The 22222-nt window shown below is 33.5% G+C and overlaps 2 protein-coding genes across 3 annotated transcripts; one reads left to right on the forward strand and one right to left on the reverse strand.

The window, feature by feature from the left end:
* Nucleotides 1–1533: 1533 nt before the first annotated feature.
* Nucleotides 1534–17349, forward strand: LOC113863897 (dynamin-2B-like). The gene is made up of 22 exons (XM_027497670.1): nt 1534–1965; nt 2052–2102; nt 2190–2310; nt 2422–2514; nt 2908–2969; nt 3064–3181; nt 3334–3676; nt 4272–4419; nt 5386–5487; nt 5606–5725; nt 6476–6559; nt 6744–6871; nt 8344–8428; nt 8575–8722; nt 9389–9465; nt 9736–9792; nt 12875–13019; nt 13121–13275; nt 13845–13958; nt 14041–14108; nt 16029–16198; nt 16666–17349. The coding sequence occupies exons 1-22, from the start codon at nt 1816–1818 to the stop codon at nt 16899–16901; spliced, it is 2775 nt and encodes a 924-aa protein (XP_027353471.1). The 5' UTR covers nt 1534–1815; the 3' UTR covers nt 16902–17349.
* A 615-nt stretch (nt 17350–17964) lies between these two features.
* On the reverse strand, nt 17965–21857 carry LOC113863903 (SUN domain-containing protein 4-like). Of its 2 annotated transcripts, XM_027497692.1 has the most exons (5): nt 21790–21848; nt 21498–21692; nt 20074–21299; nt 19878–19963; nt 18050–18298 (listed from the first exon to the last, which is right to left on the reverse strand). In XM_027497692.1, exons 2-5 carry the CDS (start codon nt 21652–21654, stop codon nt 18052–18054), a joined length of 1716 nt encoding a protein of 571 aa, XP_027353493.1. In that variant the 5' UTR covers nt 21655–21692; nt 21790–21848; the 3' UTR covers nt 18050–18051. The 2 variants fall into 2 exon arrangements, with proteins under 2 accessions (XP_027353484.1, XP_027353493.1); XM_027497683.1 differs by having other exon boundaries at nt 17965–18298; nt 20074–21332; nt 21498–21857.
* Nucleotides 21858–22222: the final 365 nt, after the last annotated feature.

Genomic DNA, 22222 nt, shown 5'->3' on the forward strand with positions numbered 1-22222 from the left:
TTTTAATAAGTATAATTTTCTAACAATCTTTAGATAATAGTTGTATTTTTTATTTATTTTTTATTTTAGAGTTTTGACGTTAATGCTTATGTTATGATTGTATTATTTTATTTCTTTATTTTGAGAAATTGAAGAAAATTTGCTATTTTTTAAAAATAAAGATCAAATACTTTCTAATAATTATATTTATTTAAGTCATTACTATCTTCTAAAGTTTTAATTTTTTTTATCAGTGTAAACAAACATTTTTTCTTTTTCTTTATTTTGTTAAAAATATTTTTCTATAAATTGAAACTAATAATAAAATGTTCTTTATTTATTCTAAATTTTGAAAATATTAATGACACTGTTATACATATATATATATATATATATTTGTATTAATATTAAATGTATTTAAATAATAATAGATCATGTGTTGGATGAAAATAAAATATGTATAATTTTTTTTTATGAAACCTGGCTATTAGTGATTTGTTATTTATTTTATTATTAACTTACACTTTTAGGTCCAATATATTTTAAATTTTATTTTAAAAAATTATAATAATATTATTTAAAAATTAAGATAATAGATGTTAATGACACATTTTGTCTGTAATATATTTTAATAAAATAATATGAATCAATTTGACTATTACATAAATAAATAATGTAATAATTTAATTAATCACTAGTAAAGTGATTAAATAAAAGTAAAAAATAAATTTTAACTTAGACTAAGTAAAAAAAAAACTTTTTTTATAAATTTAAATTTTATTTAAGTCAATTAATTTTAACATATTTTAATTATATTTGATGATAGTGTAATTTAGACACGTTGTATGGTCGATTAATTTGATAAAAATTAACTGTATAAATTTATTTTATTAAAATTAAACTCATTTAATACTTTAAAATTAATTATAATAAAGTTAATTAAACTTTAATCTTAAAATAAATTATTATAATTTAAAAAATTATAAAGGAGACTAAATATAATATTTTACAAAATTAAAATTTACTTAAGTTGATTAGTTTTAATATATTTTAATTATATTTGATAATAATTTAATTAAATATATTACATTGTCAATTAATTTAATAAAAATAACTTTATAAATTTATTTTGTTAAAAATAAACTCATTTACTAATTTACAATTATTTTTGATAAAAATAATTAAAATTTAATCATAAAATAAATATTATTATTTAAAAATTAACACAGGGGATTATATATAAAGAACATTTATTTTATAATAGTAAATCTTATTAAGTTGATTAATTTTAACACATTTCAATTATATTTCACGATAATTTAATTTAAGTAGTTACATTGTCAATTAATTGATAGAAATTAACGCTGGAAATCATTTCATACTAAAATTAAATTTTGTAATAATTTAAAATGAATTCTAATAAAGTTAATTAAACTTTAATCTTAAAATAAACTATTATAGTTTATATTTATCTAAAGTATTACAATGCGAATAGACGTTGGGCGGTGAATTTAATTTGACAGAAAAATGATTTAGGTTGAAACAAAACAGGATTCAAAATAAAAAGACAAGAAAAGACGACTGAGACAACCATTTCAAAACGCGGAAGAGAGAGAGAGAAAGTGCTTCTTCTTTTTGAATTTTCTGAATCGACCTTCCGGTTAGTAAGAAGAGTCCATTTCTTGAACTCTAGAGAGAGAAACTCAGAGATCTGGTTGATACCTTCTCCAGATCGTAGCGAAGGTCCGACTTAGGGTTCGATTTCGATCGATCCCTACCTGGCGGGTGTCCGATTCGACTAAGGCTATTGGTTTTGGATCCGTTGATTGTTGATCGATGGCGGCGATCGAGGACTTGTCAGAGCTCGCCGATTCGATGCGCCAAGCTGCGGCGCTTCTCGCCGACGAAGACGTGGACGAGTCCAGCGCATCTTCCAATTCCCGAAGGCCTTCCACTTTTCTCAACGTCGTAGCACTCGGCAATGTTGTAAGTCTTCGTTTTATCGTTTCATTCTTCTTCATCACACTGCGTTTTGGTTACTCAGTCTCCATGCTTCAATTCGAAACTTGTAGGGTGCTGGTAAATCCGCAGTTCTCAACAGTTTGATTGGACACCCCGTTTTGGTAACTTAGACTCCAAACTTACTTACTTTTTTCTCTAATATCTATTCCATTGTTATGAAATTGAGTGTGAACATTTGTAATCTCCAGCCTACTGGTGAGAACGGAGCAACTCGGGCTCCTATATGCATTGATCTGCAGCGAGACACTTCCTTGAGCAGCAAATCCATTATCTTGCAGATTGACAATAAGTCTCAGCAAGTCTCTGCAAGTCAGTTCCCATTCTCTTTTTGAAACTGCACAGGCCAAAGTGGCTGATCTGTACAATTTGCGCCTTTCTTTTGTGATGAACATATGGATGTGCTTTGTTTCATTGCTGCAGGCGCTTTGAGGCATTCATTGCAGGATAGAATAAGTAAGGGTTCCTCGGGCAGGAGTCGAGATCAAATTTATTTGAAGCTACGCACGAGTACAGGTTTGTTGATGACTGATGATTAATTGTAGTTACCTCTATCTATGTGTTATACAATTAGAATGAATTTTATGGATTTGAAAAGGTAAATTGCTTGATTACTTCTTCTTGTCTTTGTTAAACATTGTTGTGTCGTCTTTCTGGACAATCCATATGCATGTTGGAAATAGTTCTCCTTGATGTAGACCTCACAATATTTTTGAGTTTCTTGTTGCTGCCTGCAATTTGTATATTATGATGTGATTGATGTCAGATAATTGCTGAAAGTTGGCTTGTATTTGAACCCTCAAAGAGTGAATCAGTTTCTTTGATAGACAGGCTCCTTTTATATGTGCTGTACCTATTTTTCTTTTTGTTAGTTAAACTGCCTAACACTTTCTAATCTTATTTTCCCAGCACCATCTCTCAAGTTGGTTGATTTACCTGGGTTGGATCAGCGCATCATGGACGAATCAATGGTAATTGGTGGCCTACATTTCCCAAACTTTCGTTTTTTTGTTGTTATTGAACTCTTTTAGGATTCTGACATTATCTAATGTGGTCCTTGCATAGGTTAGTGAACATGCGGAGCATAATGATGCCATTTTGCTAGTTATTGTACCTGCAGCTCAAGCACCTGAAATTGCATCATCTCGGGCCCTAAGAGTTGCTAAGGAATATGATGGAGAAGGTAGACTGTTTGCACAGTTTTTTTAGAAATATTATGTAAAACTTGTGGAATTTTTCTCCTAAGGACTTGCTTGATTCTCTTCTCTATTAGGTATTAGCTTTGTCGTTGTTTAATTGTTAATTTACTAAATAGATTAAATCATATTTTCATAGGTACCAGAACCATTGGTGTTATTAGTAAAATAGATCAAGCTGCAACGGATCAAAAGTCACTGGCTGCAGTTCAGGCACTCCTGTTGAATCAGGGTCCAGCAAGAACATCAGATATCCCTTGGGTTGCACTGATCGGTCAATCAGTTTCAATAGCTACGGCACAGTCTGGGTCTGCTGGTTCTGAAAATTCTTTAGAAACTGCATGGAGAGCAGAGAGTGAAAGCCTCAAGTCCATATTGACAGGAGCTCCTCCAAGTAAGCTTGGAAGGATAGCTTTAGTGGATGCCCTGGCACAGCAGATTCAGAATCGTATGAAGCTCCGGCTTCCTAACCTTCTTTCTGGGTAAGTTTGTTGTTCCGTGTAGTGCAATTTGATTGGACAAGTGGAAATCCAAGAACTGGACTAGTGGTTCTTGTTTTCTGGCATTTATGTTTTGTCTTTTTTATTTTTAATTTTCATACTTTGTTTACCATGTGAATAACTGTTTAAAACTAAACGGTTTGTCATATGTTCAAGTGTTTCCTGTTAAAGATCTGGTAGCTTTAAAAGGAAAATAAAAAAATTACCTTTGTTTTATTGTAGGTGAGTAGCTTCATAGTCAACATACATTTATTTATATGTCCTTGATTTGATTGTATAACCTGTATTTCATATTGACCGTGTTTACTCATGGATATCTTTTTGTCATTGTTGAAGTGATTTTCTCCTATCTGAGAGAAGTTGATATGAAAGAGAGTTGAAAATGTATATGGTCTAAACAAATAATAGTTAAATACTTTAACATACAGCACTGTGTTGATTGTTTGATCGAATTTCTGGTTATCTACATTGGCAACTTGAATGCTTTCTGCAATGAAGTGTAGCTTTTGCCGATTTCAGAAAGGTTGTTAGTGCACACTAGTAATCTATACTTTACTGATATTATTACACTGTTAAGGTTACAAGGGAAGTCTCAGATAGTTCAGGATGAATTGGCGAGGCTTGGTGAGTCAATGGTCACCACTGCAGAGGGTACACGTGCTATAGCCTTGGAGCTTTGCCGTGAGTTTGAGGATAAGTTCCTACAGCACATTACCACTGGCGAGGTTTGCTGACTCAATCTTATATTTTAGTTAAATTTTAATTATTTTGAATGTTACTTTTTATTTGGAAAGCTATTTCTTTAGCCCCAAATAATGTTCAGCTTCATTTTTTTGTGTATGGTAGCATATCTAGTGTTGCATTTCATTGAAGAGACAGTTTTTTTTGGGGTTGAATTATAATAAGATGAAGCTTGAGAGGTTTGGAATTGAGAAAGGGCATATTTCATTAATTTGCATTTGATGTTCTTAATAATTGTTATGGTGCTCTGGATTAAAAATGTAGTTTGTTTACATGCAATACTTATATCACTATTTTATATAGTGCAAATTGTTATTTCTTTTACTGATGAGTCATGAGAGTTGTATTAGAAATAGAAAGATAGAACAGTGCAAAAGATGGAGGATAAGGAATCCTTTGACCAAATAAAGAAAACCAAAACACTACCACAAACCAAAGTCCAGTAAAACTAATCAGTGCAGAAATGCTGTCCGTTCTGTTTGCTTATTCAAAATTTTAATCCCATAAACATAACCATGTGCTGAACGCCAAAGAGAAGTTGTAGACAATTCTTTTCCGAAGCAGTTTGAAAGGGAAAGATATACCCTTGATGATACAAGCATTCCTTTCAGCCATACAAATGACTAAAACCCCTAAACCACACATTGGAACTAGGTTTGGTATTTCTTGCCAGTCCATTGGAAATGAACATGAAGAAGCTGATCCAACTGACTAGGACATACCTGATTCTGAATTGTCATAAGACTCATAACAAATACCACAAAAGTTAGTCTAAAATGAAGTTCAAAGCTGAACGTTTGAGGATTTTTTGAGGAAAACTCTTATTGATGAATATATATTTAAGTTTCAGCATTTTGTGGCAAAATTGGCTTCAAAATGTGTTAATGAAAAATTGATTTTATATTTGTTGCTTGGGCTTTTATATTCCATTATATTATCTTATCTGGCAGGGAGCTGGTTGGAAAATTGTATCCTGTTTTGAGGGAAGATTTCCTGATAGAATGAAGCAATTACCTTTAGATAGGCATTTTGACATCAACAATGTAAAGAGGGTAAGTTTTGAATCATTGTTTTGTTGATATCTTCTTTCTGCATTACTCTTTTGTTATTCCTTTTCTTTTGGGTTGTGGCATGTTACTACTCTAGCTTATTCTTTTTGTCCATTCTCAGATTGTGTTAGAAGCAGATGGTTATCAGCCTTATCTTATTTCCCCTGAAAAGGGATTGAGATCTCTAATCAAAGGTGTTCTAGAGCTTGCAAAAGAACCATCACGACTTTGTGTTGATGAGGTAATTTTTTTTCTGTGAAGAGTGAATTTGAATTATATTATTTAGCTTTCTTTCTTCATGCCTTGTGAAGTTTTTTTCTTTATATTTTAATTTGGTTTGTCATTTGGGTTTTAATTTTGTATCTAGTATGTTTGTCCTTTCCCTTCGATATGAATGTATTGATTCTTCCTACTGCAGAAACATGTTTGTAGTGGAATTGTAAATTTTGGTAATTTAGATTGGAACCCTTGAATAACTTTTAGAATACCTCTCAAAGCTCATGTAAAATTATGACTGCTGTATTGCTTGTAATGATTCTAAATCAACTGAAGTTGATAGACCACTGTTACTGAAGAGGACAGGATGCAAAATAAAAGGAATATTCATGTTGTTATGCTTGAGCATGACTGAATACTGATTTGGAAAGGAATAGTGGGAGGTGGAATGCAGTTGGGAAGAAATGGGCTTGTAAGAGGAAACGATAGTTATTGCATGAATTGGAGGGAAAAAGTAATGAATTTTGACCAAGGTTATTTGCATCTGGAGAATTCTAAATTTATCTTTTGTTTTCTTCATTTTGTGTTCTTGTAAGGAGCTAGTCTCCATTGTATTTATCTGGAAAAAAAAATGAATTCCTATCAGAAGCCCTACATTATAACCATACCATGCAGCTAATGTTAGCATTTGATTTACTGTATTTATTTTTCCTAATAGTTTGTACATTCTATTTTTCTTGTTACCTGTTGATATTCTCATTACCTTATGCTCCAGGTACATCGTGTCCTGATAGATATTGTTTCATCGGCCGCCAATGCTACGCCTGGTTTAGGAAGATACCCACCTTTCAAGAGAGAGGTATGTTACTTTATTCTTGTGTTTCTATTTCTACGAGGTAGCTTCTATTAATATATTATGTAAAATTGGATTCTATTTTTTCGTTGCTTATTGTTCCTTTATTTTCATCTTAAGTAAAAGGGTATCTTGTAGGTGAGTGGACTTTCTCTTTCTTTTAAATAACCATGTTTAAAAATCTTTCAAGGTTGTGGCTATTGCAACTGCTGCATTAGAAGGGTTTAAGAATGAATCAAAGAAAATGGTGGTTGCACTAGTTGATATGGAGCGTGCTTTTGTGCCACCTCAACACTTCATTCGCTTGGTACAAAGGAGGTAATACAGTGGAACTAGACCGTCTCATGTTTGGGGGATGGTCAATTCCATACTCTTTATTTCTCTATTTGTTAGGAACAATTTTTTTGGTACTACCTTCTCCAAAGAGAGAAAATGCAGAATATGTCTCAAATATTGTTTCTAATATGTATCAAAGTTTATTCAATTTTAATGTTGAGTCACTTTCAAATATTCAGTTTTGCAAACTTCCATGTATCAAATGTCTAATCTTAGGTTTGAACATGTAATTTAAGATTTCCACATTAGTTAAGAATATGGCTTGAATATTGTTCTATAGAACTTGGGCAATCCTCCTCCCTTGAACTAGTTTTTGAGAGTTAGGTTGAATCCATTTCTAATAGTTGTAAATCATTTAAGGATTTCTACCACAGTTATCAATCCTGGATAGCGGTGCTGTAGCGGACAACCTTCAAAACGCTATAGTGGGATAGTGTATAGCAGGATGATCACTATTTTGAATTTTTTATATAAATATATAATATATACATATGCGAATAATTAGAAGACTAAATAGAGAACATAACAGATGCAGCACTGCAGAAATCAAAGAATAGAGAGAAGAAAGGAAGTGGATTTGGACAAAGAAGTTGTTGGAGATGGGTGGCCCTGCTGGACTGGAGATAGTTGCAAAGCAGAACAGAGACAGAGATGAGAGGAGGGAGATTTGAACAGAGAAGGGGAGAAGAAAAATGTGGAGAATTGTGAAGTGAAACAGATCCAGATAAGAGAAGGGAGCCACCCTCAAAACAGAGACAAAGACATGCCTACTAAAAGTAGAGACGGAGATGAAGATGTGAGAAGGGAGTGTTGAGTGGAGAAAAGGGGAGAAAGAAAACGGGTTTTCTGAAAATTGGGAGAAAGACTGTTTTACCCTTTAAAAACTTAAAATCTGCTGTGTTTATTTTAAGGGAAAAAATGAAAGTTAACTTATTTTTAAAAGGTGAAGTCTTTTTTACCCTTAAAAAACCCTAAAAACTGCTTTGTTTGAGGGTAGAAAGTGAAAGTTGGCATTTTTTACTCTAGCAGTGCAATAGCGCCGTGAAAGGACACGTTTTGGGCCGCAAATACAGCTGCAATGGGCGCAACATCAAACACTTCTATGACAGATCTGTGGTGGCCAAAGGTCGCTCTGCCATGTGCCACTATTGTCAACTAAGATTTTTACAATATTGAATTTTTCATACCGGAATCACACACAATTCTAATACACATTACGTTTTGTGGCTGTGTTGTTGGTACTTAGATGATTATTTAATCCACTTTTACCTTGACAACCATTTGTTACTTGGAAATTTTATGCATTATTTATTTGATAGTTCTTTTAATTAGTGTTGCATAGTTAATCACCAATTTTTTCTAATGCTTGCTTATACAATGCAATTCTAGATGCCACTCAAATTTATATTTGCAAGGCCATTATTGATCTAGTAATTCTGTATTATTTACTTTAGGATGGAAAGGCAGCGCCGAGAGGAAGAGCTTAAGGGCCGATCCTCAAAAAAAGGCCAAGATGCTGAGCAATCTATACTTAACCGGGTACGTGGTCTCTTACTGTATGATAGGACTATTTAAAAATTAATGAAGGATGTGTTGTGCTTTTGCAACTTCAATTTGATGATTTATTTTTCCTCTTCTTTTTCTGGCCTGTTGGATTCAAATTGCTTATTGTTAACTTGATTTAGGCCACTAGTCCCCAAACTGGTGGAAGCGTGAAATCAATGAAGGAGGAGAAGAAAGAGAAGGAGAAGGACAAATCTGGTCAGTCAGAGAAAGAAGGGCAAGAAGGTTCGGGTTTAAAGACTGCTGGTCCTGAAGGAGAAATAACAGCAGGTCTGTCCCATGCTGTATGCTACTGCCTTTTACTGGTAGAAGTTTCTTGCTGTTTCAATCCCCCCTTTAGCACTCTTTTTAGTTGTCTTCTGCACAGGTATTCTTTCTGAAATTAGACAGAATGATATCTCCTGGAAATATCATGAAAAAGTTATATATCATCTTGGAATTTGATTTTCTTTGGGTAGCAGTTCAGCATAAAGTTAAATATTTTTCGTGGTTTCATTAGTATGCAACAGTTTGCTTGATTTAAGAATTTCAAAGATTTTACAGAGAATGATGTTTTTTTTTTTGTGTGTGTGTGTGTGTGTGTATATATATATATAATTTGGATTTATCATGCAGACCAACTTAACTCTCATAAATTACACTTATTTATTGTATTCAACAGGACTTCTGTAATAAACTGATTTGCTGAAATTATTTGTTGAAATTATTTAAATTGTACCATTAGATAGAATCTACCAATGACCACAAAGAAACTTAGTTCTAAAAGTTCTGTTGATTCACTTTCTTGGCCATCTATCCTAGAATGGCATGGGAGGAGTTTCTAATTTGCATTGCAGTATTATGCTAATGATGGATGAATTCAGAAGTTCGAATTTGACAAATTATGTATTTCAAAACCATTAACAAATTAAATATACTTTTCTTTTTTGTTTGCAGGATATTTGCTAAAGAAAAGTGCAAAAACTAATGGTTGGAGCAGGCGATGGTTTGTACTAAATGAGAAGACAGGAAAGGTTAACACCTGCTGGCCAATTTACCAAACTGTTGCAGTATATTGAACACTTTTTAGGGGATTGTTTGAGATGTTACATTTACATATAGGAATCAAATTGGGTGGATGAAAACAAGTGCTTCAAGCATAATTTCTAATTGCAAAATGTTTATTGAACTTTGTTTCAACTGTCTATCATATTTTTGATTTATTCATCCAGATATGAGATATATAATTGGCAACTTTTAATACAATTTGCTATTCATATTAACTTTGTCCTTTTGCTTCACAGCTCGGGTACACCAAAAAACAAGAGGAAAGAAATTTTCGTGGTGTTATTACATTAGAGGTACAGAGGATTATCATGAATTAAGTACAGTTGTATTTGATAAACATTATGCCTTACTTTATCTCATGCATGTAAATTATGCTGGAATTCCTGACTCAGCAATTAGTGATGTTTGTGTAAAGATTTTGAAGGTGCCTGTGCTTGGCTGGCTTATTTAGTGATTGTTATCAAATTTTCCCTTGTGATTGTGTTTCTCTTAGTGTTAAGAATGCTATAATTTATAGTTTAAAAGAATTCATTTGAAATACGATGGTTTATAAAACCTTTAAAATATGAAATACTACACAAAGTATATATATGTATATGTATTGTTTTGTGATTTGAAACAGGTTAGAAGAGTTGAAATTTTCCCAATTTTTTGTTGTTTGTTTGTACTTGTGTCCTACTTTGTTGTTACAACTGATATGTTTCAAAAAATACAATGTTGAATCTGTCCACCCCTTGGCTTGAAGCAAAAATTTTGGAGTTTTATTACTGAAATCCAGTAGGTTAAATTGTCATATGTTCCAAATTCACATTTTGCATGTGTTGCTTGTGAACCTTCTGTAGAAATGATAGGAATTAATAAAACTAAAGGAATAAACCATACTAACCATGACAGCATGCTGTCCTTGTACATTTATTCACTTATTCATCAAAACCTTTTGCATCTGTTTTTAAACCTTTAGTTTAGTCTCATCTATTCTGACCAGAATTCAGGATCTGCCTAATGTGTGAGAGGGTGATGTATTATCTTGCTTATGGAGCCACCTTCAAGTCAGTTTGGAAGATACAAATATGCAAAGTGATAATAACCATGGGAGAACCATACCACAAGCTAGCCGTTGTAAGTGGAGAGCCCAAGGCTGTTATAAACCCCACAATAGAATCCCATGCTTCCATTGTGAGACTCAAGTCCCATACCCTACAATTAGGATCCTAACATCCCACCACACTTCACAGCCCGATGCTCATGAGCTGGCTGTGCAGTAGACCCTTGACTAATCTTGGGCGAACCTTGCAATATTAGTGTCACAACCTTCGTCGCTTGATTGTAGCTGAAAGACATGGTTGAAGGTTTTATACCAATTGATGAGAACCTTGAGAGAACCACATTACAAAAGCTAGTTGTTGGTAGTTAGAGAGTCCAGTGTCTTATAACCACACTGGAATCCTATACTTGAAATTTGGGACTCAAGTCCCATACCTTGCAATTAGGATCCTAACACAGCTAACTTTTTTCTTTTGGGAAATGCTTATTCAATCTAAATGTTAAATCTTTTTGTTCTACTTGGATGTAGATGCCTTAGAATTTAAGTTTGTTAAACCTCAAGTCAAAAGTTTTTCCATTTACTATGCTTGGTTGTTGCTACCTAAATATCCACTCGTAATTCACTGAAGTTCTACTCTACTTAGTATGTACTGGCTTAGGTTTTGATGACACCAATGTGTATAGGGAGTGAATACGACTAACTATCCTATATGGTAGTGAATGTTGGGCCTTAAAAGAATAATACAAGTGGTAAAAATGAGAATTTTAAGGTGGATGAGTGATCATACGACAAAGATAAAATAAGAAATGATAGTACACTAGAAAATATTGGACTTTCAGTTTTAGTGAAAAAGATGATTAAATATCGTCTAAGGTGATTTGGTCATGTGCAAAGAAGATCTTTGGCGACACTAGTGAGTAAAGTGGATTGCATGACTTTTAGTTTGGTAAACAAGGGTGAAGGGAGACTCAAAAGAACCTTAGAGCCATACTAGTCAATTCCGGATAGCGGCGTGGAGTGGCCGTCCTAAAAAATGCTATAGTGGGGATAGTAGTTGCGGGATGACCACTATTCTGAAGTTCTTTAAAACTTCATATAAATTAAGTTACACATATGTATGTAGAAAAATATAAAATTAATACACAAATTTGGAACAAAACATAGAAGAAAAACTCAAAACAGAGAAGGAAATCAGTAATAAACAGCACAGGGAAATAGGAAATAGAGTGTTCCCTGAAAATTATTTGGGTCACATCAGAAGTTTCGTTGGAGATGAAGATGACCAGAAACATTTGGGTCACGTCTAAACACATTCCCAAAGAGGAAGAAGACAACTGGAGATGAAGATGACAAAAAGTTGGTCGGAAATGGTGATTCTCGATGTCGTACCAGAAAAGCAAGAGGAAGTGAAATCATGTCACACCAAAGAAGCAAGAGAAACAGAAAGGAAGGGAGTTTTAGGGCTTGATGGGGGAGAAGATATGTAAGTAAAAGGGGGCGTAATCGGAAGATTGCCCCCTTAAAGTTAAAAGTCGTTCAACCTTCAGAAAGGGAAGGGTAAAATAGGGTTTTGACTTAGGTGAGTGAAAGGGGCAGAGTGCAGGAATGGTAAACAACTTGAGGGGACACCAGAAATTAATGAGAGGACCACCAAAAATATGAAGTAAAAAACACTAAAACAAGAGAAGAGTGGAGAAGAGGAGCACAACGTGTGGGAACAGAGAAAACATGGATTTTCTTTCAATATAAAACAATTTGTATTGTAGGGTGGGTCTTGGAAAAGGAGTATTAAGTGGAAACAGCAATTTTTGCCCAAAAAAAGGAGTTTTTTAGGGTTTGTAGTGAACCTAGTTGCGCTCAGCCGACCAGTTTGGTGTGCGACCTGTTTCACGCCTGAATTGTGCGCTGCTCACGGTAATCGTGATTTGGAACCGCTACTTGCAATTTGTGTGATTCGAAAGCGATTTTGGACAAAATTGATACACCCATACGATATGTATCCCTCAATTCCTAAACCGCATCAAATCGGATGTTGCGTATCGCGAATCGTGCGGTACTTACTACAATGCTTCGTAGCAGCAACTTGCCGTTCCTTCGCGATAGTGGCCGCTATGGCCACTATTGACTATTATGCTTAGAGTAAGTTAATAGAAGAGACTTTTTGATTAATTTATTTATGAAAATTTGGTTTTTTACTTAGTTCAATGGTGTCTTGTGATACATTTAGCCAATCTCACCTTGTGAGATAAAACTTGGTTGTTGTTGTAGTGAGTATAGGGCAATACATAACTTATAGCCTTGATAAGTATCCAATTTAAATTGCTATGCAGGAATGTAACGTTGAAGAGGCTGCCGAAGAAGATGATCCTCCATCCAAAAGCTCAAAGGACAAGAAGTCCAATGGACCTGATTCCAGCAAAGTCAACCTTGCATTTAAAATTACCAGTAGAGTTCCTTATAAAACTGTTCTGAAAGGTAAAGTATCCTCGTTGATATAGCTTGTGATGGTACTTGCACACGTTTATTTTGTATAAACTTCTTAAACATTTTAATTTGTGTGTTTTTCTCTCTTGCAGCACACAGTGTTGTTGTTTTGAAGGCTGAGAGTGCAGCTGATAAGGTTGAATGGATTAATAAGATAAGTAAAGTTATACAAGCAAAGGGAGGACAGATAAGGATTTCATCTGAGGGTGGCTCTACAATGAGGCACAGCCTCTCTGATGGTTCCTTGGTGAGTTGCTGGCTTAAAGCCATTTTTTACACTTGTTGCATTTTTTTATGGTGCAGTCATTAGACTTATTTATTGTTTATGAAAGTCAGTTCTTAGAAATTAGAATGTGCTGCAATTAATTATTTAATTTTCGTAATCATAAAATGATTTCTTATTTAAACTTTTGCAACTATAACTGATTTTGCAGAGATGACTTCTTTTTGGGGCAGTCTTCTTTGAAAACCATTGTTTCTATTTAAATGAGTTTTCTTAATGTGTGCCATTTGGGTGTCGGTTAAGAAATTAAAATAGAAACTATTAAATGACATCCACAATGCATTTGATAGTGTTGGAAATAATGGTACTTAATTACTTAGGAAATGGTAGATTAATTCACATGATAACAGCAATTAGTGTTCATAGTATTAGTGTCTAGGAAGTTGCCTCAATATACTAGATTATAATGATTAACATGGGCTAAATGTATCAATATAATCACATGACTAAATATAAATAAATAATGTGGCAATTGGTGCTCCTGAAATTATGTTTAATGACTGACTATATTATGTTATCTTATTGTATTTCAGGATACAATGGCCCGAAGACCTGCTGATCCTGAGGAAGAACTTCGATGGATGTCTCAAGAAGTTCGAGGATATGTTGAAGCAGTGTTAAATAGTTTAGCTGCTAATGTACCAAAGGTAAGCTTCTGTTTTTAACATTTGCCATTTTTACAATTTTTTCAGTTTTTCCAGTTAATTTGATGCATTTTCTGTTTGTCAGGCAATTGTCCTTTGTCAAGTTGAAAAAGCCAAGGAAGACATGCTGAATCAATTATATAGTTCTGTCAGGTTCAGAAAATTGTTTTTATTTTTTTACTTCTCTTGCATTAGATATCTTCCTTGCATTTTGTCAATCTCATTCTTGAAAATTTTGAAGGAATGTAAAGAGATTCTGAAATATCTTTACATTCCCTTAAAATTTTCAGGAATATTTTATTGCATAGCTACAAAACCTGCATTATGTAATTGAATCTTAATGGTAAACCCAGTTATCAAGAGAAAAAACTCAATGAAACATATGAGAATTTTGCATTGGATGAGTGCACATACTAGATAAGATAGGTAGACATGATTCACGATAGAACATTATGACATCATTTAATCCATGTAATTCACCCTACCTAGTGGAAAAGGCTTAGTTGTTGTTATGTAAAGAGATTATAGAAGTTTTTGGAGATGTTTTTTTTTTCTTGTTGGTTATTCTCTCTGGGAAAATCATCTAAATATCAGTTGTTACTTGTTACCTTTTTCAGTTCCTGATAATTACTTCCTTTTGTCTCTCTCTCCCCCTCATATATATATATAAAACTCCACATATTTATTTGTAATTTAGCATCATCCACATTTTGATATTTTTTTTCAGTTCAATTATATTTTCTGGTTTCCTTGCTCACACCTGTGTACTTCTCACCTGTACGATGATATCATATTTTGTGCATACTGTAAAACACCATGATTGGGACCACAGATGTTTCTTGTCCACACTTACTCTCTCATGCACCTCTTCTGTTTTCTTATCAAATAAATTGCAGTTTAGAACCACACTCTCAACCAAACTTTTTCGAAGTGCCCAATATGGTGGACAAAGGTTGAAGCAAGTATTTTTGTACAATGACCAAGTTTGGCAATGTTTCAGCCTTTTAAAATACTTTTTTGAATTGAGGCCTAATTTTACTGTCTCCATACTTCATCATATGTGCAATTTTGGTCCCTTAAGTTTTAATTGCTTAATTAATTTCTTTAGTTTTTCAAATACTCAAATTAGGTCCTTCACCCCAAAATTTTATCTACTAATTAATAAAAATATAATAGAGGTGTGACATATTATTGATTTATAAAAATTAGTAAAAATAAATAGAAAATATTTAAATCAAAATACAAAATAAAATGTATAAAATATAGTAAAAGGTCTTTTAATTTATTTTATCTATTTTTTTCATTATAAATTTGTGTTAATAAATGATATAATATTTTGTATTTATGACATTATTTTAAAAAAATACTAATATATTATTGATTTATGAAAATTTAATTGTATATAATTTTTTTTGTATAAATTAATAAGATGTCGTACCTCCATTATATTTTGATTAATTATTGGATGAAATTTTGTGGTGGATGACTTAATTTGAGTATTTGTAAAACTAGAGAGACTAAAATTGCATATACTCTAAAGGACCAAAAGTGTAATTAAGCCTTGAATTTATGACATATGGCATGACAGCCATGAACTCACAATTAAGAAGAGGAGTCTTAGTTGATTCATGCTGTGTGTGTGAGAAAAAGGAGAGAAAGAAATGGTTGAAATAATAGAAAAATTTAAATTGAATAAATGAAAAGACAGTTTTATCAATTATTCATTTATTTTAACAGAGTATGATGGTATTCCAAAAATATTGGGGAGGATTTGAACTTACACATTACATTTTAATGTGTGGGGGTCCCACCACACGACAGATTATATGTATTTGGGTATGTTGTGTGTTCAGATGCAGTAATTTTTGTTTTGGAATATATATGTAGGGGAAGCCTTGGATACTATCCGAAACTGACATGACTTATTATTTATTCAGGCGTTAGTAAATATTACATGCTAGTTTAATCTGGATGTCACAGCTTTGTATGGTATTACAATAACAATGACTAATATTTATATTTAGTGGTTTGATTTTAGAATGTTAATTTTTTTTTACGTATTTCCTTACTTAGTTCTCAAAACACGGCTAAGATTGAAGAGCTTCTTCTAGAAGATCAGAATGTTAAGCGCAGGAGAGAGCGTTACCAGAAGCAATCCTCGCTTCTCTCAAAATTGACACGCCAGCTGAGTATTCACGACAACAGAGCAGCTGCTGCCTCTGGTTGGTCAAATGGTAGTGCAGGTGTGTGTAAGCTGCTTTAGTACTCGTTAACATATTTACCGGATTGATGAATCATCAATGTTCATATAATGTATTGGAGCATCTATTTTTTATTGTTCTTTTCAATTTTTACCCACACACATCATTGATGATTGAATATTTCTACCACTTATGAATACCATTTTGTGGTATTCTGATATTTTCTATGGAACATTCATATCCTGGACCCACTGATCATCGATTAATCAGATTTTAATAAATTACATAAACCTAAGCAACAGATTATGAATGTGTTAGAATTTCACTCTCTTAGCAGATACAATTTGCATTTTACTTTTTAAAGTGCACGCTGCAATTTAGAGGAACAAATGAACCAAATTTTATATCCAGTATTCTTTTTTTTTTTTTTTTTTTCAACGAACATGACTGTGTCTTGAATTGAAACTGATTCCCATTTTATGTACTTATATTGATTGTTTGTTTGGCAGAGAGTAGCCCAAGAAGCAGTGGACCGGGTGATGACTGGAGATCTGCCTTTGATGCTGCCGCCAATGGTCCTGTTAGCCGTAGTGGTTCATCAAGATCAGGATCCAATGGGCACAGTCGACATTCTAGTGATCCTGCACAAAATGGTGATGTGAACTCAAGTTCAAACTCTGGCAGCCGTCGGACACCCAATCGGTTACCTCCTGCTCCTCCAGGTTCTTCAGGTTACAAATATTAACAGATGGCTGACTGGTGATCGCTTGACGACAATTGATGTTTTGATACATTTTTGGAGGGTGAGGCCGCTCCCGCCCCAGTTCATACCTTTGAGGATAAGGTCATCCTGAATTCTTTGTTTCTGCCGGTTTATTTAGGTGATGAGGAATGTTTGTGTAAATAGATGACTATATAGTTCATTAGTATATGTTTTCCGGGCACGTCTAATGATCCCCAAGTTTGGTTTCAAGGTGGACTTGAATACATTTATCATGTTTTGCTATTCAATATTCTTTTTACTTTTATAGCTTTTAACGTTTTTTTTTTTTTTTTTTTTGGAATTTGCACTCTTTTTTGGATGTAACCGATGTATCTTGCTTTGTAATGATTAAAAAAATAATACACCATCCCTGATGGCTTTATGTGGCTGACATTTGGAGCATCCTAATTATGGGCATATTTTTTTTTTTAGGTTTAATTACATTTTTTATCCTTATGTTTAATGTTTAATTTTTTTTTTTCAATTGAGCTTTTGTATTTTTATTGATGTTTAATTAAACTTTTGAAATCAATCCTCATGTATAAAATTGTATGTCGTTTAAGCCGTGGATGTTGTAGCTGTCAATTTGATACCAATGTAATGATGTATTTGTCTTACGCTCGCCATAAACTTATGTGGCAATAATAGTATGCTTAAATTTATTTTGGTGCTTAAAGCAATTTTTCTTCTGTAATTTGATATTTTAGACGTGATGTTTATTTATAGTTTAGTCTTTATGAAAAATGTCCTTAAATTTTTTTCTAAATGAATAAGTTTATCTGTGAAATTTGTAAGATGAAGTATGGTTAGATTTGGTCTGAGAACTTGGGAGTAGTTATATATCAAATACCACGGTCAAAGAGCACTTGGTTGTTAAAGGAACTTGGGATTCTTCCTCAAATAACAAATGCGAATAATCAATATAAACCTAATTAACACAAATTTGAAAATACAATAGAGGATTTTGCGTATGTGTATTTGTCAACCATCCTTCGAGCGGGGTATGTCGTACTCAAACTGAAATAAACAATCAACGTGAACTTTGAAAAAAGTCTATAGATGTATATTGAAAGAAGTAACGCAATCACCAAGCATCTCGCACAAGATAACGACATATTTCAAAAATGGACTATCACAAAGTTAATATGAAAATAATAATGATACAATTCAATAATAGGAGATACCAGGAAGAACAAACCGCACAAAATTTCCTGGAGTAAATTGTTCTATTAACACTAAGTCCTCTATAGATACTCGTAGCCAAGTCCAGGGATAGCCGTACCATAGCTAGCAATGAAAAAATACAACACACTAAAAACACTACAATACCCTTGTTTTCTAAAGATGCCTGTTTCCTCCGGACTTTATCAACCTCGGACCTAATGGAAGGTAAAAAAATCAGATCCCAAAGAAATAAATAGTAGTATAGTCAGTTAAAGAAAAATAAATAATCTTAATGTTTCTTAACAAGATCGGATAATCAAACAGCAACCACAAAATAATATCAACTTTCCTCATTGTATTATCGTTGTACGGCATAGATTAATTTTATTCCCGAGACCTAGTTCTTAAAAATAACTCCACCTATGGCCCCATAACCAGTCCCAAGCACAGATAAAGGAAGAGGGTTATGATAAGCCTTCAGCAGCTAACATGTGAAACTTTTTATATGGATTACACCTAGCTCTTCAAAATCTTCATAGGTACTCTAGACCTATGCGTCTTGTTATAAATATTTGATATAGTATAAAATGTTCATAAGCTCATTTGGATGGTCTTTATTAGAAGGGTACATCTCATGATAAATATATTGAAATCATATTCTTCCTCTACTTCAACATGAGAACAGCGGAATTGCATCTAATACGAGGAGAAATGAAGATTATATTTCCCCCGAATGGACATTAACAAATAGCAGCAGCTCTCACTATGATACAATCTCTTATTGTTCTGATTTATTTGCTAAAACTGATTCATTACCCAATTTTCACCCAATAAAAAATGACAGAAGATAGCGGGATGGGAGGGTAAAAAATAAAAGCTCTCGGTAGTCTTTCATTAGAAAGTCTTTGCTAGTATCACTGTAAGCCATTGGCACAGCGTGTGGCATGCCTTGGAAGGCAACCGCCACTCTCCATAAACTTATTTTCACAAAAAATAAAATAAAATCCAACAACCAGTTTCTAAACTTTGGATTAGTCATTGACCAGGAAACCAGGATTCATCCAATGTCAAATTGTGGTTGAACTGGAATCGTATTTATGAAAATTTTCTAATAAATATATGAAAATTTAAACAAGTATATATATCATACACGTAATAATAATACATTGACTTTAACATCTTAAAAAACTACCAAACATATATCATAAAATTTGAACATCATTAAAAATTAGCAAGCCTTATAATTCTTAAATTTTATTCTACAGCATAGACTATTGGTAGAAAGATTTAAATTGTCTTACAACCACAAAACTGTAATTTTAGCCAAAATATTTTAGCATTTTTATAAAATTTTTCCAATTACTTGTCAATAAAAATAACTACTTGCTGTCCTTGAAAACAGTGGAAAAGTTAGTTCAGGGGCATAACAGATGCTAGGTTTGAACGCTGCCTGGTTCATTCTGATTTCAAGAAGTTTTGGCCTGTTCACCAGTTTTCTAGTCAGATTGACCAATGTTGATTTGGTTCTTAGAACCCTGATAAAAAGACCAAGATGGAGATGCACAGAAACTACTCTACTGTTTTAAAGATATTCTGAAAGTAAATAAAGAACCTTGGAAGAAACACACCACAAAAGCTAGGCATTGTAGTTAAAGAGCCCAAGGCTGTATAATCAAAATACTAGAATCCCATACCATGCAATTGGATCCTAACAGTAAACTAGTAACTAAATTTGAACTATCTCCTTAATCATGTAGTGACAGATCATAAAAGGCTGGTATTGTAAACTCTCACCTCAAAACAGCATTGTCCCTGAGTAGATGATCTAACTGCATGGAAATATGGGACTTCCAAGAATTGAGATCATTGGCATCTTTTGTCTGCAAGGGAAACAAATCATTTACAAAATGAATAAAACATAGAATAATAATGTTTTTATATAATTAAATACAAGGCATGCCAATAATATCCAAGATAGAATTTAACATACTATTACATCATGCCGGTCAACGAGATTCCTAATGTCTTCTTTGATATTCTGTATAAGTATATCTTTTCCTCCTATGTCTTTGCTGTACTCTTTGAAAATATTGACATATCTAGAATTTAAGTCCTCCATATATCGCTCCAAAACAAACAAATTCAAGTCTAGAGAACGGACTTTCTGCATCAGAATCTTGAGAACAGTATCCCCAGGCATCCTGCCAACTTGTTGACGGATTTCTTCAACAGGATCAGGAACATTGCTATTTACTGTCTCGCGATTTGCAGAAGAGATATCTGAAGCAGGGTCAGAATTGATTCCTCCAAAAGCATTTTGATGAACATCTTCACTCTCAGCAGGATTAGGGTGGGGCGATACTATCCTTTTATCAGTATTACCATCCCCAGGTGCAAATAGATTATCTTGAGTGAATATCAAATCCTCCAGCATTCTCTCTACAGCATCCACACCATAAACTTCAACTATGCTTAGCGTACAATAAAATTCAGAACCATAGTGGCTTTGAAGATTCAACTTTAGGTATCTCACCCATTTTGGTTCCTGAAGAACAAACCTTTGAGTATGCTTCACATTTGAGGCAGTAAAATTCCCAAGGAAAACCCAAACATCTGTTGGAAAGCTGAGACTGCCATGAAGTTCAAAATGTTTTAAATTCGAAGAATGGTGCTCAAAATTAGCTATTACTATTGTATCCACTAGTGTTTCTTCAGAGAGTTCTATAATGACAAACTTTTCTTCGGCAGAACATGGATTTCGTAGATACTTGTCTTTGTCTCTGGTTAAGATATTAGAGGCACCTTTGGCTTCTTTGTTAGAACCTAAAACTTTTGCTCCCTTAGATGCTGAAGCATAATTGTATTCTGCTCCACCAGGCTCCACTCTATGCATTACGCTTGTGGAAGAACCAGTGGCAGACTTAATTTTAGAACTAATTGCCCTGCTCTTGAATTCATCAAGACCACGAGGCACAGTCCAAAGTAAGTGATCATGATCATGCTTTTGCACATCATCTTCAAGTTTCTCAACTTCATGTTCCTCTCTAGCGGGAGAATCGGTGTAGTCACTGCTTTCTCCATTTGGAACAAAATCATTAGTCTCCGCATCTTTGGAGTGTAAAGCCTCAAAAGGAATGTAAGCGTTGATTTCTTTGACTAAGCACTGATTAGCAGAATCAGAAGTTTCACACTGTCTGTGCTTATCTTCCTTCCAATTCGACGATCGAACTGAATGTTTGTCAGATCCATCTACATCCAAAGAATTAAAATTAGGGTGTGTGAGAATTAAGCCCTTATTCAATAACCTATTTTCCATAAGCTAAAAATCCTTAATTTCGTTTGGCTTGATTCTATAATATAACATAATCATTGATTCAATTGAACCGCAGTGCGTGAAATTTGATAAATATTGACCTGCACGAGTGGGATAGATCCAAAAGCTGAAGGTGAAGAGGAAGAGGAAGAGTAGAGCCCACAAAACAAAAAGCAAAGAGAGAGAAATTTGATGCTCCGAAACTGCAGTGGTTAAAGCTCTTCTGGAAAGAAGAAGAGCTTTACGTGATCTCTGCATTGCACGCACATCAGTGCCACCCACTGCTCAACCGAACCCTGCAAAACGGCATCGTTTAACATTTCATTCAGATGGATCTAACCTCACTCGGGTGCGGCTGGGTCTTTTCAAGAAATAAAATGAGTTTACAATTACAAGACAAGTCACCCAACAAAGAGCGCATCGCTTTACGACACCGCCGGTGCTCGTTTAGCCTCACAAGTGCCCACCCCACCTCCTGTTATTATTTTATATAACTCTGGGTCTGTGTACCCGGTTAATGGAGCATTTGATCGAATGAAAATTCCACAATTTACGTTTATTTCTAATAAATTTTTTTCTTAGAATATAATTTTGACTAAACTTTTATATTTGTGTGAGAGATAGTAGCTTTAAACATTTTACTCTTCTAAAAATATAATATTATTCTCTTTTATATTTATTACACATTTTAATCCTTATATTATACTTACATAATATTAATAGATAGTAACAAAATTATGAAATAACGTACGTACAAGTTGATTTAACATATATCATTTCATATGTTTAAATGAGTAAATATAACTAAAGAGTAGTTATATAAATA

The sequence above is a fragment of the Abrus precatorius genome, unplaced genomic scaffold (assembly GCF_003935025.1).
Source record: "Abrus precatorius isolate BTA unplaced genomic scaffold, Abrus_2018 Scaffold10, whole genome shotgun sequence".
Lineage (NCBI taxonomy): Eukaryota > Viridiplantae > Streptophyta > Magnoliopsida > Fabales > Fabaceae > Abrus > Abrus precatorius.